This window comes from Podarcis vaucheri (genome assembly GCF_965113315.1).
Source record: "Podarcis vaucheri genome assembly, chromosome: 7".
In the NCBI taxonomy this organism is placed as follows: domain Eukaryota; kingdom Metazoa; phylum Chordata; class Lepidosauria; order Squamata; family Lacertidae; genus Podarcis; species Podarcis vaucheri.
In genome coordinates this window covers 26,576,180-26,592,189 of record NC_138765.1, presented here as the reverse complement: position 1 = coordinate 26,592,189, position 16,010 = coordinate 26,576,180, and the positions used below count along the sequence as shown (strand labels likewise).

Here is a 16,010-nt window from a genome sequence, read left to right as displayed (position 1 = left end):
TGCTTGCTATTCTCAGCAGGTAACAGAAAGCCAACATTTTCAGCTTCAGGTCCATCAGCAAGGAGTGTCTCATGTCCATAAGACAACAATGCAAGGTTATTCTGAAGTGTTCAGAGCCTGACAGCAAGTATTCCGTGTGCACTATGCTCCAAGGCTCAGTGAGAACCAGTAAGGTGTAGTTGTTAGAGTGCTGGGCTAGAACTGGGTAGATTTGTGTTTAAAATCCCCATTTGACCATGATGCTTGCTGGGTGACCTGTCAATCACCAACTCTCAGTCTCCCTATGTCACAGAGTGGTTGTGCAGATAAAGGGGGGGAAATACCATGTATGCCACTGAGAATTTTGGAGGAAAGACTCATTGGAAGAAGAAGAGGAGGAGGAGAGTTTGGATTTGATATCCTGCTTTATCACTACCCGAAGAAGTCTCAAAGCGGCTAACATTCTCCTTTCCCTTCCTCCCCCACAACAAACACTCTGTGAGGTGAGTGGGGCTGAGAGACTTCACAGAAGTGTGACTAGCCCAAGGTCACCCAGCAGCTGCATGTGGAGGAGCGGGGACGCAAACCCGGTTCACCAGATTATGAGTCTACAGCTCTTAACCACTACACCACACGGGCTCTGGAGAGATGCTGCCCATTAGCTGCCTTCTATGAAGTTAGACCATTGGTCCACCTGCCTCCTCTGTGTTGTCCATGCTTTCTATACTCCTGTGCTTTAAAGCCATCTCCGTTAGTGCCTATCCCATCTCGTGGCAGCATTACATAACTTTTGAGCTATTCCCAAAAATGAAGAAGAAAGCAAATTTGGGGGAAATGGGTAGCAAGACGCAAGGGATGCAGTTGTGAGGGAAGCACATATATATTTTTAAGTGAATTAAACATGGAGCATTCCTTGCTCCAGGGAGACTTTAAGCAGGTTTGACATCTTTATCTCCTCTTCTAAAGCAGCTCAGGCAAAAAGAAAAAGAAAAAAAAGTGTGTATTGGGGGGAGTAGTACAGAAGCATAAATGGCCCCAAACTTGGGTGTTGCCTCTCTTTGATCATTCTGAGTCATTCGAGCATAATTTCTGCATCTCTTGGCTTGTTGTAGGGATGGGAGGAGGGTTTAGAGTCAGTGATCACACCAAGTTGAGCAGCAGTGAGGAATCTGTGGCCTTCCAAATCTTGGACTCCAACTCCCATAATCCCTGGCTGTTAGCCATGCTGGCTGAGGCTGATGGGAACTAGAGTCTGACCGCAGGTGAAAGGCTACTGGCTCTGCCCCTTTGAAGTGGGGCTTCCCCACCCCTTTATTGTCCCGAGGGATATCTGAGGCTTTGATGGAACTGCAAACACACATTTGTGGGATATAAGTGAAATCACAGAATTGTAGGGTTGGAAGGGACAGCAAGGGTCATCCAGTCTAACCCCCTGCGATGCATAAATAATTTTTGCCTCTGCAGCACATATGCACGCTCAAAGAAAAGTGAGATTATCTGAAGAGCTCCAGCCTGAGAATATAACAAACTAGCTTATTCTAAGGAAGACCCTTTCAAGTAGGGCATTGGAAAATTGGAGCATGTCCAGAAGAGAGCAAACGATTAGGAACATGGAGACATATGGAGCTGACATGCCAGTCCCTTGGGTCCATCTAGCTCTATACTGCCCGGGGTTTCCCAAACTTGGGTCTCTAGCTGTTTTTGGACTACAACTCCCATCATCGCTAGCTAGCAGGACCAGTGGCCAGGGATGTTAGGAATTGTAGTTAGCTGGAGACCCAAGTTTGGGAAACCCTGGTCTGCACTAACTGGCAGCGGCTCTCCAGGGTTTTAGACGGGGAGGGGGAATTCCCAACCCTGCCTGGAGATGCCGGGGATTGAACCTGGGACATTCTGCATGCAAAACAGATGTCCTGCCACTGAGTTAAAAGAAGTGAGGGCAAGTCCAGTTCTAAGCATCCATTTCTCAAGGTTAACCCTGCGATTGGGAAGATCTGCCTGGATTAGGCTTCAGAAAACGAGTATCCCCACTTTTCAAAGGAGCTTTCTAACCCCACGCAACTATTTTACAGCTCGGGAAGCTTTTCATCTGTGATTAATTTGGCTCTGCGGCACTGACTCAGAACAGGTGATCACACCCTGCAGACGTGTTGGCACGGTAGTTTTCAAACCCCTGGCTTGTGCCTTGAAGCACAGTTGTGGTACCGTATTGCTTTCAAGACAACAGCTGAACTTTCCATCATCATTCCCCCTCCTCCCTCCTTGAAGGGGGGAATGAAATTAGCCCAGCGTGCTTTGAGTTTATTTAACAAGTTCAGCTCCTGTGGCCAATAGAGACTAACAGCAGAGGGGGAGAGAAAACCGTTGCAGCCTACATGCTTTGGAGATTAAATAAGGCCTTTTAAAGGACTTGGACAGAGATGCTGGGTCTCTCTCCCCACCCCATGTGGAATGTTACGTGCCTATCCCAGACTTCACCACCAGGGCCACAGGAATTTTGAAGAAGAAGGGGAAGTTTTTTGGAATTCAGTGCATTTTCTGTTGCACCCACTTTGGGCTGTTTTCCAGGCCAGTCGCTGCTATCCAGACACACCCCTTTTTGAAAAGACTATTTAAGGATGAGCTTGAGCACAGCACCCTCCCAAAGGCAGAGAGGCAGGGATGCACAAAGAGAGGGGCTCAGGATGTCTGACCACGCCGGGGCAAGAACAACCTTCACCCTCATTCTCTTTGTCCTGGGGCCTGGCTGGGTATGTATGCACAATTTTATAGGAGGTGTGTGCAACGAATGAATGAATGAATGAATGAGACTTGTGCCTGCCTTTGATGCATGCCAGATGAGTTAGTTGACTTCAGCAGAGCTTAATATGTTCAGGGTGGGACCAAGTGCTCAGAGGTCCAGCTCTAGTTAGCTAGCAGCAGCAGGTTTTGGGGGGCCACCTCTTGTATGCATATGTTTACACACTGGTGAGGGATGCGGGTGGCGCTGTGGTCTAAACCACTGAGCCTCTTGGACTTGCCGATCAGAAGGTTGGCGGTTCGAATCCCCATGACGGGGTGAGCTCCCGTTGCTTGGTCCCAGCTTCTGCCAACCAAGCAGTTCGAAAGCACGCCAAAAAGTGCAAGTAGATAAATAGGTACCACTGTGATGGGAAGGTACCGTATTTTTTGCTCTATAAGACTCACTTTTTCCCTCCTAAAAAGTAAAGGGAAATGTGTGTGCGTCTTATGGAGTGAATGCAGGCTGCGCAGCTATCCCAGAAGCTTTCACTGCACAGCGATCCCTCTTGTTGTTATGGCTTCTGAGATTCGGAATATTTTTTTTCTTGTTTTACTCCTCCAGAAACTAGGTTCGTCTTATGGTCTGGTGCGTTTTATAGAGCGAAAAATATGGTAAATGGTGTTTCCGTGCACTGCTCTGGTTTCAGTGTTCTGTTGCACCTGAAGTGGCTTACTCATGCTGGCCACATGACCCAGAAAAACTGTCTGCGGACAAACGCCGGCTCCCTTGGCCTGTAAAGCAAGATGAGTGCCACAACCCCAGAGTCATCTGCAACTGGACTTAACTGTCAGGGGTCCTTTACCTTTACCATTTTACATACTGGTGACTTTAGGAAACCTGGAGGGTACATGCATACAATAGACGTCTAGTGTTAAATGCATAATAACACAAGGGGCCACAGAATTGTCGAGTTGGAAGGGACCACGAGTTTCATCTAGTCCAACCCCCTGCAATGCATGAGTCCTTTTGCTCAGGATGAGGCTTGAACCCACGACCCTAGGATTAAGAGTCTCGGGCTTGACCAATTGAGCTATAATGATGCATAGGATATGTTAGAATGGTTTGAGTTTCTTTAGTGGAAGCAAAGGGCACTTTGTATATATTTAGAAAATTATGCTGCAGAAATAGAGAGTTGTTGTCAGCTGAGTTCTGCCCAGGGCAGACCTACTGAAAATAATTAGTTGCGTTCCTGGATTTTGATAGGTTTACTATGAGTAGGCTTAAGATTTCATACAGCGTGAGGCTTGACTCTTTTATACATATTTTTGCATATGAATACAAGCTTTTAAAAAACAACAACAAGCTATGGGCAGAACTGAACTGAATTGTTGAATGCAGGGAACAAGGTCTGCTCACCCCCCACACCCTCTAAATTTTCTCTGGAAGGTTGGGGGGGGACCTAGAACAGGTTTTGGGATGTCCAGAAGGGAGGGGAAGTCCCACTGCATGAGTGGACCTTGTTCCCTGCACGGCGAATGCCCCACTTTAGTGCATTGTTAAATTCCACCCTACAGGTTATATCAGGGGATATTGTTTGGTTTGGTTTCTGTCCTCGTTTATATTATGTATTTCATCTTTTCATCTTGTGTTTTTATGTTGTGAACCGCCATGAGATCTACGGATGAAGGGAGGCATGCAAATTTAATAAATAAAACAAATAAAAATAATAGTCCTACTCAGAGCAGAGCCATGGAGACTAACGTAATTAAGTTAATAATGAGCATGAGTTTTGATGGGACTACACTCAGTAGGGTTAGCACTGGACACCATCCAATGGATGAGTGGCTCGGATGTAAGTGGGCGCTCGATACAAGAGGGGGCTGAAGGCAATCGAAGCTCTGGCTTGGAACCATTAAATTCTGCATATGAATCCTTTAAAATTAGATTTCCCCTCCATCCTTAGCCCTGGAGTGTGTCTGGTGCCATTGTTCGCACTAACACAGTTATCCAGTTCCAAGGGGGAAATGCTGTTGAGAAAGCACCAGTGAGAATTAGAAGGCCGGGCTGGTTATTTGGGCCGGGATTCTCATCTGCTTGTCATGTGCTTGTTGCAGCATTCAAGATTTCTCAAAGTGGGCAAAATGAGGCGAGTACATCCCACAGCTGAGTAACAGAGCAACCGCTTTGCAGGCAGAAGGTCCCAGGTTCAATCCCCGGTATCTCCAGGTAGAACTCAGAGAGACACTATCCCAGTCTAAATTCCCAGAGAGCTGCTGCCAGTCTGTGTAGACAGTACTGAGCTAGATGGACCAAGGATCTGGCTCGATATAAGACAGCTTCCTATGTTTGTAAGCATGGCCGTGGGTGCGTGGAACTGGTAAATGGTGCAACCTCCTGGCTTTTTCCCATATCTTCCTGAACCGGATGAAAATAGAGGGCAGTGATGGATTTTAATAGATCCTGGATGGACTGCTTGCAGCAGGTATCCCCACTGGTTGAGGGTGAAACTCCATTGCAGAGAAGCCAGTATAAATCTGACATTATGGAGTATGACTTGAGGGGGGAAACTTCCTGTGTGGGTACAATGTTTACTATGACTGGTGCTGTACCTTTTTTATTTTTTTTAATGGTTTTACAATGAATTGAAATGCAAGTGCTGCAGAAGGAAGCCACAGGCTCCATTTGCAGATTAGGTGGTGGGCAGGGGTGGAGTAGCTTTGGCCCTCCTGTTGGGCTCCCAGCTCCCATCAGCCCCAGCCAACATGGCTGAAGGTGAGGGGTGATGGGAGATGTAGTTCAGCAACCACAGGTTCTCCACACCCGATGTCCCGTGTCCTAGGTTATCACTATTTTTTTTTTTAACATCTTTAATTCTTCCCCACCTCAAATGAACTCAAGGCAGCATGTGTCCTCCTCCTGCCATCAGTATTTTAGCTACACAACAACCCTGTGATGTGGGTCAGGCTGCTGGCCGAAAGTCACCCAGCTTTATGGCTGAATGCAGATTTGAACCCGGGTCTCCCTGTTCCTAGATGGAGCACTCTAATCATTGCACATGCTGGCTCTCAAACGCAATTACACAACCCACCAAGTCCCATTTTGCCTCCTTATCACAGCTGCTGTTTTAAGTCTCTCTTGCCGCCACTATACGGTGCTCCCATTTCCCCTATTTTCTCATTACTGAGAAAGTCATTTCCTGTATGCTGGAGAACAGAGGAGTGGGGAGCGTGTATGGATCCTTATCTGCAGAGGCTTCTTCACCCAAGGGCTGTCTGAAGGTGATCCAGAAGGGAAGGCTGCAGATAGGGGTTAGCAGGAGGGAAGGAACCCCTTCAGGCTCCTGTTCTGAGAGCCAGTGTGGTGCAGGGTTTAAGAGCTGTAGACTCGTAATCTGGTGAACTGGGTTCGCGTCTCTGCTCCTCCACATGCAGCTGCTGGGTGACTTTGGGCCAGTCACACTTCTCTGAAGTCTCTCAGCCTCACTCACCGCACAGAGTGTTTGTTGTGAGGGAGGAAGGGAAAGGAGAATGTTAGCTGCTTTGAGACTCCTTAGGGTAGTGATAAAGCGGGATATCAAATCCAAACTCCTCCTCCTCCTCTTCTTCTTCTAGTACCATCTGACAGGTGCTTGGGCACCCCAAGGTGACTAGTGGCTCTAAGAAGAAGCTCAGTGTTTATGATCTTTCAAATCCATCCAGTTTCTTAGGCTAGGGATGAGAAGTCTGTGACCCTCCAGATGTGGTTGGACTCCAGGTCCCACTGGCCCCAGGCAGCCAGCCAGCCCAGTGGGCAGGGACGATGGGAGTTGGAGTCCAGCAACATCTGGAGCAGCGCTGATTTCTCACCCCGAGTTAGTTGGATGAGCAGTTCCTGACAAAATGGTCTTATAACCAGTGACTTCTCCTTGTTTGGGGTTTTAAACAGGTTTCTTTATCAGTTGAGCAAAGTAAGCCTCATAACAGGGGTAGCTAGTTGGGACACACACACACACACAGATGTTGTTGGACTGCAAGTCCCATCATTCCTGACCATTTATCATTCTGACTGGGGCTGATGGGAATTGTAGTCCAACAACACCTGGAGGGCCAAGGGCTCCCTGCACCAGGACAAGATTTTGCCCCTTCCAGGTGTTGCTGAAATGATGGGATTTGTAGTTCAGCAACTTCTGGAAGGACAAAGGCTCTCCTTCCACACCATGATAGAAGTGAGGGCAGAATATTACAATGCTCCTTAATATTTATGTTATTGGAAAGGTGGGGGAAAATGTGTTCATTTCAGTTCTTTGTACTTGCTTCCAGCTGGGAATGGGGACTTCATCCCAGAGTCCCCAAGTGCCCTGGGCCTTGTAAGAGCTACTCAGCTAATCCCCCCCCCAACCCGGAATGTGATAGCATGAACCATAAAGCAATTCAAAGGTGTTGCTGCCGCCCATGTTAGCTCCTTCCCTGAGGTGAGATCTGTGTTGTTCACTGATCCAGTTCAAGGCTTCCTTGCAGCCAGAACAGCTGCAGACGTGAGAAGTGAATCTGCAAGGTTTTGATGCTGGGGAAGGTGATCTGAAGCAGAAAGAACATTAGCATGAGTAATTTGCCAGGTACCCGGGCTCAAGCCTGACGTGCCGGCATTGAAGAAACATCAATCGTGTTTCGACTTGCAGGCTGAGCAGATGGGACCAGGGCATCCCTGAACAGATCCGTAGAGTCCCAAACGGCTGCTCTTCTCATCGAGAACGACTGTTCCTTCTTTCTTTGGCTACGCCTTCGGAGAGCATTGGCGGAGGCAGCTTTGCAAAAAGCATGGCCTCCGAGGGGCAGAGTGCCTTCCTTTGTCTGAGGGCTGCTGTGCCAGCTGCAGCTGCTTCTAGGCAGAGATGGCCTGGCCACAGGAACCTGCCAACCTTTCAGAATGACTACTGCGGGGCTTCTGCTGAAGACGGACTGAAAGGTGCAGCTCATCGAAACACAGCGGCTTGGCCAGCAGCCTGGAAACAGATATTGGGGATATATTGTGCCAGGGCTTTAAGAGATTTCCAGGCTTTTTGCTTATTTCCAGGCGTGAGCCGAAGTGTGGATGCTTACCTTTAAGAGGGGCGGGGAATCTAAGGCATGGGACTTTTTAATCATTACCATTATTTGTACTTCTGTCCCAGCTTTTCCTCCAAGCTCCAAGCTTTTTCTCCTCATTTAATCCCACCACAACATTGTGAGGTAAGTTAGGCTGAGAGGCAGTGACTGGCCCAAGCTCGCCCAGTGAGCTTCATGGCCTAGAGGGGATTTGAACCCTGGTCTCCCAGGTCCTAATCCAACACTCTAACCCCTACACCACACTCGCTCTCCTAGGGCCCTCCAGGCCTCTCTCCGTAGCATTCAGGACTCTCTACAGGCTGCATCCCTCATTGACTGTGCTCTGCACCTTCCGCAAGTGCTTTTGTAGAATATATCCCACAGCTTTTAATTGTAGCACTGTTTAATTGTTCTTGATTATTGTTTTCCCTATGTTTTCAGCTGTTCTTATTTTTATCTGTAAACTGCTTTGAGTCCTGTCAGGGCAAAAGATGGGGGTGTAAATAAATATATAGTAATTATTGTTATTATTTTGTCTGGCTGGAATCCATCCTTGCTTCTTGCTTGTCTGATGAAGAGAATGGAGATACATGTGGGTGTTGAGACGGGCTTTTGTATGGCTAGACTGTTTGCTGCTGTGGTAACCTTGAGACTGGATTATTGCAATCCGCTCCCTGTGATGGTGGTGTTGATGATGGATGATGATGATTCCAATTTATTGGTCACTTTCTCTCACCAAAGGCAACTCAGAGCAACTTGCAGCCAAGGCTCCAAGCTCTCGCCCATGCTCATGGACTTTTTCCTCCTTCTAGGCAGCATCTGAGGCATGCACGTACCCTTGCCAGTGCCCCATGCAGGCACTCCGGTGCCCTGCTGGCACCAGCCTGTTGCTGGATGGCTGCGGATGCTGCAAAGTGTGTGCCAGGCAGCTCGGCGAGCTGTGCTCACTCCAGAAGCCTTGCGATCACCACAAAGGGCTCTATTGCGACTTCTCCAAGATCCACAGAGACAGTGGCATCTGCTTAGGTGAGCTGCTTCCACAGATTCTCTGCCGTGAAAGAGGCTTGTTTGGTGCTACCCCGCCCCCCGAATGGCAAGACTAGGTCACGTGGGTGTAAGGATGGCTGTGCACGCACCAGAGTGCTAACAGATAAAGTGGGTGGCACAGATCCAGTTTTTCTGCGTGCTCTTCCAATTGCGCGATAGCACAGCGTTTCCTGTTAGGGGTCGAGGTCAGGAGCATCCCACACCCTGAGATTTCAGGGCTCAAACTTGGCCCCCTGGTGATGTCACGGTAGGCAGACCCTAGTGATGTCATAGGGTGATTTTTCCTCTGTTCTCCCTCCTGCCACTGAACCCTGGAGACGGAGGTTAATTGGGAGAGGGGAAGAGGGAAGACACCACCACCCCCTAGCATCTATGTAATAATTTGCGGCTGGCTCCTGCTGGAATGAAGCTTGCAAGCACAGTCTACTTAATTGTTCTTTAAAAACCTTTTCAACAGGCACTCTTGCCCACCTGGAGGTTGCAGCCCTTGCTGTGCTGCCTAGAGAGGGGGCCTGACAAACCTTGAGCATTCAGGTCGGCCCTGAAGGTCCGACAGCCCTGTTTCCCATCCACACAGGAGCAGTTTTGGATGGGGGATGCATTCAGACTGTGTGTTGTTGTTGTCCTCTCCCATCAATTAGTATTTCCTCCCCTTGCCAGATTGGGTTGGGGAGCAAACCTGAAGTCAAAACCCAAAGGACAATTATATGGGGAAACTCCAGAGCTCAGGTAGACCTTTTTGCTCAGGCAAGATTTAGTCAGGGCAGAAAGCCTTCTCTTAGCCCTGCCTGCCTTGAAGGATCCAATGGGTGGGCAGAATCAGTCCCCAGGACAAAGTGGAGAAGGCGCCACCCATAGTTCATTGGCTTGCCACGAGGGGCACCTGCCCACAGAGTCCCCAGCAGCAGCTCTTGATGACAGCTGTTCACATGCCTTTGTACCACAACATAGATGCATGTGTTCACAGGATCCCTTCGTCCACACGCTTCTGTTCTGTTTTCCCACCAGCTCATGAAGGGGCGACCTGTGACCTGCTGGGCAAGATCTACCTTAACGGAGAGAGCTTCCAGCCCAGTTGCAAACTGCGGTGCATCTGCATGGACGGCGCCATTGGCTGCATCCCCCTCTGCATGGACGGCATGCGCCTCCCTTCCCCCGACTGCCCCTTCCCCCGGCGGGTGAAGGTGCAGAACAAGTGCTGCGAAGAGTGGGTCTGCGAAGGGGGCAGCAGCCCAAAGAGCCACTACGGAAAGGGCATGGCAGGTGAGGGGACTCATTGGGAAAGTGGGGGGGGTGTGTGACCAAGGAGACAGGTAGGAATGTTGGAGCAGAAAGACTAAAAGATGCTGGCTGTGGTCACCCCACCTCAAGGAAAAGGTTCAGAAAAGGGCAACCACGATGATCAAGGGGATGGAGCAACTCTCCTACGAGCAGCGTCTGGGAATTTTTAGTTCAAGTCCAGTAAGAGGTAAGAGCCATAGAATCATAGAGTTGGAAGGGATCCCGAGGGTCATCTAGTCCAACCCCCTGCAATGCAGGGATCTCAGCTAAAGCATCCATGACAGGTGGCCATCCAACCTCTGCTTAAAAACCTCCAAGGAAGGAGAGTCCACAGCCTCCCAAGGGAGACTGTCACTGTTGAACAGCTCTTACTGTCAGAAAGTTCTTCCTGATGTTTAGTGGGAATCTCCTTTCTTGTAACTTGAAGCCATTGGTTCGAGTCCTACCCTCCAGAGCAGGAAAAAACCAAGCTTGCTCCCTCTTCCATGTGGCAGCCCTTGAGTGGATCGAGAGAAGTTTTTCTCCCTCTCAAAGCACTAGAACTTGTGGGCATCCAATGGAAGCTGAACGTTGGACGATTCAGTGGAATGGAGGTAGTGAGAGCCACTAGGTTGGATGGTCTTAAAAGAGTATTAGACAAATTCATAAAGGACGGGGCTATCAATGGCTACTAACCCTGATGGCTATCTTCTACCTTCACTGTCAGAGGCCGTACTCTTCTGAGTACCGGTTGCTCAAAAGGAGAGTGCTCTTGCACTTGGGTCCAGAGTGCTGTGACAGTAATCCCTTTTCACAGGGAACTCTGGGAACTGTAGCTCTGGCAGAGGAATGGGGTCTCCTAACAACTCTAAGCCCCCTTAACGAACTACAGTGGTACTTCTGGATGCAAACGGGATCCGTTCCGAAGCCACGTTTGCATCCTGAGCAGAATGCAACCTGTGTCTGTGCGTGCACGGGTTGCGATTCGCTGCTTCTGCACATGCGCATAACATCATTTTGAGTGTCTGCGCATGCGCGAGTGGCGAAACCCAGAAGTAACCCATTCCGTTACTTCCAGGTCGCCGTGGAGTGCAACCTGAAAATGCTCAACCTGAAGCGACTTTAACCCAAGGTATGACTGTAGACAGGAGTGCCTGGCGTGCTCTGGTCCATGGGGTCACGAAGAGTCGGACACAACTAAACGACAAAACAACAACAGTGACTGTACAGTTCCCATAATTCTTGGGGGGAAGCCATGACTATTTAAAGTGGTACCATAGTGCTTTGAGTGGGGTGTGAATGTGTCCTCAGTTGGACATAGCCCAAGATAAATGGAAAATTGAGAGAATTCTGAATTGCTTTGTTCTATACAGTGAAGGTGGGACAGATAGAGAGGCCAAAGGGCCTTAAGCCTGTGGGGTATAGCACAAGCTATCTCTTTCAGGTATTTCCTGGCAGTCTAGGAGGCCAGCTGTCAAGCAATCTCCCTAAGAAAAGGCTACTAAGGTGGTTTCTCCTGGCTCCCTTTGCCCTCTCCTGTCCAGAGGTCCAGCCTGACAACCAAAGGATGCAGCTTTGACCTTTGCTCACCAAAGTCCTTTCCTCCAATCTCAGTTTACAGGAACAACCCAGTTCGCAAGCCCAAGACGAACCACCTCCAGGAGAACTGTTTGGTGCAGACCACAGAGTGGAGCGCCTGCTCCAAAACCTGTGGGATGGGCATCTCCACCCGGGTCACCAACGACAACCCCCAGTGCCGGCTGGAGAAGGAGAGCAGGCTCTGCCTTATCCGGTACTGCAATGTCCCCTTAGAGAAGAGCATCAAGGTAACTAACTGGCAGCTAACTGGAGCAGGTGTAAATGCATGAGATCGGACCATGCCAGGCTGCTTCCAGCCTGCGTTCCCAAGCTGGTCCACTGCGCCTCTTGACTAGCCCTGCTTGGCTTTCTCTGAACCTCACCTCCTTCCCTCTAGGCTCCCTGCCCGCTCACTTGTCCTGTTACACTGAGCTGGCAATGCAGGAAAAGATCTCCCTGCATGAACAACTCTCAGTGGGTTTCCTCTCTCCGGTCATAGGAAAGGGGTCCTCTTTCTCACTACACAGCAAGGAAACCAAGCTGAGAAAGAAATACGCGTGTGAGAGAGAAAGAGTGGGCAAAATACAAAGAATATGACCCATGTAAATACGGGGAGGGAGGAGGAGGAGAGACAGCTAGACAGAGACCAAATATTTCTTTAAAATTGTTGGTTTCAGTGAGCCATTCAGGAAGCTGTTCTCAAGTAGCTGGGATGGAGAAAGCTTCCTTTTCATTTATTACATTTGCACCCATCCTTTTTGTCGAAGAGAGCAAGGCAGTGTACATAGTCCCGTCCCCCTGCCACACTCTGTTCATGTTAACCCCACAACAACCTTGTGAGGTAAGTTGACCGTTCTGAGGTCATTCAGTGATCTTCATAGCCTTGAACATAGGGGATTTGAACATAGGTTCCCCTGGCCCAACATTCTTAGTGCGCATGCACACACACATACCCCATACCTCCAGAGGACGGCCAAGGATTTTCCTTGGGCAGGAAATTTGGTTTCTATCCTGTTCTAACCACTACACTACACTACACTGTCTCCTGCCCTGGAGTACAGTCGTACCTTGGAAGTCGAACGGAATCCGTTCTGGAAGTCTGTTTGACTTTCAAAACGTTCGAAAACCAAATCGCGGCTCCTGATTGGCTGTAGGAAGCTCCTGCAGCCAATCAGAAGCTACAGAAGGCCTGTCGGACACTTGGGTTCCAAAAGAACGTTCACAAACCAGAACAATCACTTCCGGGTTTGCTGCGTTCGGGAGCCAAAACGTCCGAGTTCCAGGGCGTTTGGGATCCAAGGTACGACTGTATTTGCTTCCCTGTGCAGGGATTTGTTGATTGTTTGGATGAGCATCGTGAGCCCCCCTCACCTGGAATCTGGAGTGGCAAAACCTAGACAAAGCTTTCGCAGGGCCATACCTGGGTCTCAGAGCCCTTCCTCCGCATGTGCAAGACCCTAAACCCAATCCAAGCCATCTGCAGCTAGGGTTGGGAAGGATCCCTGCCTCAAACTCTGGAGAGCCACTGCCAGTCTGGTTTTTATAGTCCTACGTCCAGAACTGAGCCAGGATACTTATTGTCGTGGTCTCTTCCCCACCCTCCTCCTCTCTCCAGAAGGGAAAGAAGTGTTTGCGGAACCCCAAGCCCCGCCGGGCGATCCGCTTTGAGTTCACGGGCTGCACCAGCACCCGCTCCTACCGGCCCAAGTTCTGCGGCAGCTGCACAGACGGGCGCTGCTGCACTCCGCACGTCACCAGCACTGCGAAGGTGGAGTTCCAGTGCCCGGAGGGAGACTCCTTTGTGCGCAAGATGATGGTCATCCGCTCCTGCTCCTGCCACTACGACTGCCCCGCAGACAACGACATCTTCCTGGCCACCTACCACCGGCGCATGATTGGGGACCACGTCAAGCTTGAGAGGCAGTAGAGCCCATCCCCATGCCACCTCCATGATGCAGGCTGGCAGAGATGGCGCTGGCTGTTACCTGGGATGCTGCTGGGAGAATCAGGGGATGGAGGAGGGTGACCTCAGTAGACTGGAAGGCATGTGAGTCCAGGCACTAAACAGTCCTCTATGGCAGGAGGCTCCAGCTTTCTCAGACCCAGGATTCGCCTTACAACCAAGTGTGCATTTGGGGGTCCAGTTCTTTTTTCCTTTTTTATTATTACCACCATGTATTTGTATGGCGACAGTACAGCTATTGTGAAACTCGCCTTAGAACGTGCTGCAACATGGTAGAGGGACCCACCAGTTGGAAAACAGTGCTCTGTTGTGCAACAGCACGAACCTGGCACTTTGTGGGGTGAAGCTCGCACACTTGGTTTTGCACTAACCAGATCCCTGGTTCCAAAGGTAGCTTCCTTATCTAAGGAGTTCTGATCCAGCTCCACAAACAAACAACTGTCAATAACGCGCTGGCTTTAGGCAGTTTTCATCATACCGTACGCAGCCCCTTGGTTCCCACGATCCCTTTCTCCTTCTCGCTGCTGTTTGGCCAGCACAGCAAAACATCCCCCCTTGTTCTCCAGGTGCAAACTTTCCAAGAACTAGAACTCAAGTCGGATAGGCGGCTGTCGCTGTGTGACATAAGCACAGACCCAATTGCTCACCTCCGGCTTCAGAATTAACAAACCTTTTTTAGATTAGCTGATCTGAAGGCAAAACCAGCTGGGAAATATTAGCTCGATGCGACACAGGTTGCTCTCACCAAAGGTACAAAGCCAGCACTACAAATCACAAGCAGAAACGAGTCAAAGGGAAGGCTATGGAAGTCTTTTAACAACAAAAGTCATTTGATAGGCATCTGCTGTATAACCTGGCTGGCAAGAGATCATTGAGTTCAGCGTTCTGTCTTTTGGCAGAGGATTCGCCATCACCTACCATTTGGAAGACTGGTGTTAATCATTTTGGACGATTTGCAAGACAGAGCCTCCTCCTTTTCTCCCCATAAACCTGCCCCCTGCTCCGAGCATCCAGATTCCCCCTGTAGAGATGCTCCTTCCCTCCCAATTTCAACTGTAAATACCATGAGAATTATTTTTAAAGCCTATTGTTACGATTAGCACTTTTTGATGTTGTGGGTCTTATTTTTTCCACTTCTGCTGTTCACTTCTTTCCTTAGTGTTTTCTTCTCTTCTCTTTTTTTAAAACTTCTTGCTTATCCGACTTGGAGGAGTCATATTAAGGCAAATGGGAATGAGTGCGGTTCGCTTACCAGGAAGGGCTGGGAGAAACCCTTGCCTGAAACCCTGGAGAGCTGTTGCCAGTCAGTGCGGACTATACCGAACTACACAGACCCAATGGTTCAACTCTGTAAGGCGGCTCCCTGTGTTCCAAGATGCTGCAGCTAAAGATGATAACAATAAACCTTCTTTTTTTTTTTTAAAAAAAAGTCGCCAGTCAAATAGCTATCAACGCATGCATATTTCGGAGTCCCATGCAAACAGCACTGGAGAACTGAGCACACCCGTCCCTGCTTCCACTAAGAAACTGGGTATATTTAGCCTGAAGAAGAGAAGACTAGGTGGGGGCTAGGGTGGAACATGTGGTAATATTTAATAATAATAATAATTTATTATTTATACCCTGCCCATCTGGCTGGGTTTCCCCAACCACTCTGAGTGGCTCCCAACAGATTATTATTATTATTATTAAAAATAAAGTGATAAAACATCAAACATTAAAAGCTTCCCTAAACAGGCCTGCCTTCAGATGTCTTCTAAAAGTCAGATAGTTGTTTATTTCCTTGACATCTGGTGGAAGGGCGTTCCACAGGGCGGGCGCCACTACTGAGAAGGCCCTCTGCCTGGTTCCCTGTAACCTCACTTTTCGCAGTGAGGGAACCACCAGAAGGCCCTCAGTGATGGACCTGTGTCTGGGCTGAATGGTGAGGGTGAAGATGCTCCTCTCAGGTGTACTGAGCTAAGGCCATTTAGGGCTTTAAAGGTCAGCACCAACACTTTGAGTTGTGCTCGGAAATACACTCGGTAGCATTCCTCAAACACCTGAAACACTGTCGCACAAGTCTTGTCTATGATAAGCAGGACTGGACTGTAGGGCATCAATTCAGGGAAGGTGGATTTCAGCTGGACTTTTGGAGAAGCTTCGTGATGTTGAGAGGTGCTTCTTTGGAACATAGTGGAATTGGTTGCCTTGGAGGAGCAGTAGACTGGAGGTCTTCAAGCAGAAGATGTCTAGCCACCCACCAGGGATGCTTGGTCTCTAGCTTTCTGGCATCAAACGGGGCTTTAGATGACCTACAGGACCCCCTCCCAAACTGGCAGTATCTGGCAGTAATAGGCAGTTGGCTAGAACAGTGTTTCCCAACCTTTTTTGGGCAAAGGCACACTTGTTTCATGAA

The 16,010-nt window shown here is 49.2% G+C and overlaps 1 protein-coding gene across 9 annotated transcripts in view; it reads left to right on the top strand.

The window, feature by feature from the left end:
- LOC309537168 (CCN family member 2-like) overlaps positions 1–15,028 on the top strand; it is a 29,026-nt gene extending 13,998 nt beyond the window's left edge. For 4 of the 9 annotated variants that reach the window (XM_082231785.1, XM_082231787.1, XM_082231786.1 and 1 more), the window contains 6 exons: positions 2,548–2,729; positions 8,577–8,790; positions 9,820–10,074; positions 11,150–11,203; positions 11,686–11,897; positions 13,265–15,028. In XM_082231785.1, coding sequence (XP_082087911.1) covers positions 2,598–2,729; positions 8,577–8,790; positions 9,820–10,074; positions 11,150–11,203; positions 11,686–11,897; positions 13,265–13,576 — 1,179 coding nt within the window. In that variant the 5' untranslated portion in view covers positions 2,548–2,597 and the 3' untranslated portion in view covers positions 13,577–15,028. Of the gene's footprint in view, positions 1–1,739; positions 2,730–8,576; positions 8,791–9,819; positions 10,075–11,149; positions 11,204–11,685; positions 11,898–13,264 lie in introns of those variants that run through there. The other 5 variants (XM_082231790.1, XM_082231789.1, XM_082231784.1 and 2 more) reach the window with 4 other exon arrangements.
- The last annotated feature ends 982 nt before the right edge of the window (positions 15,029–16,010 follow it).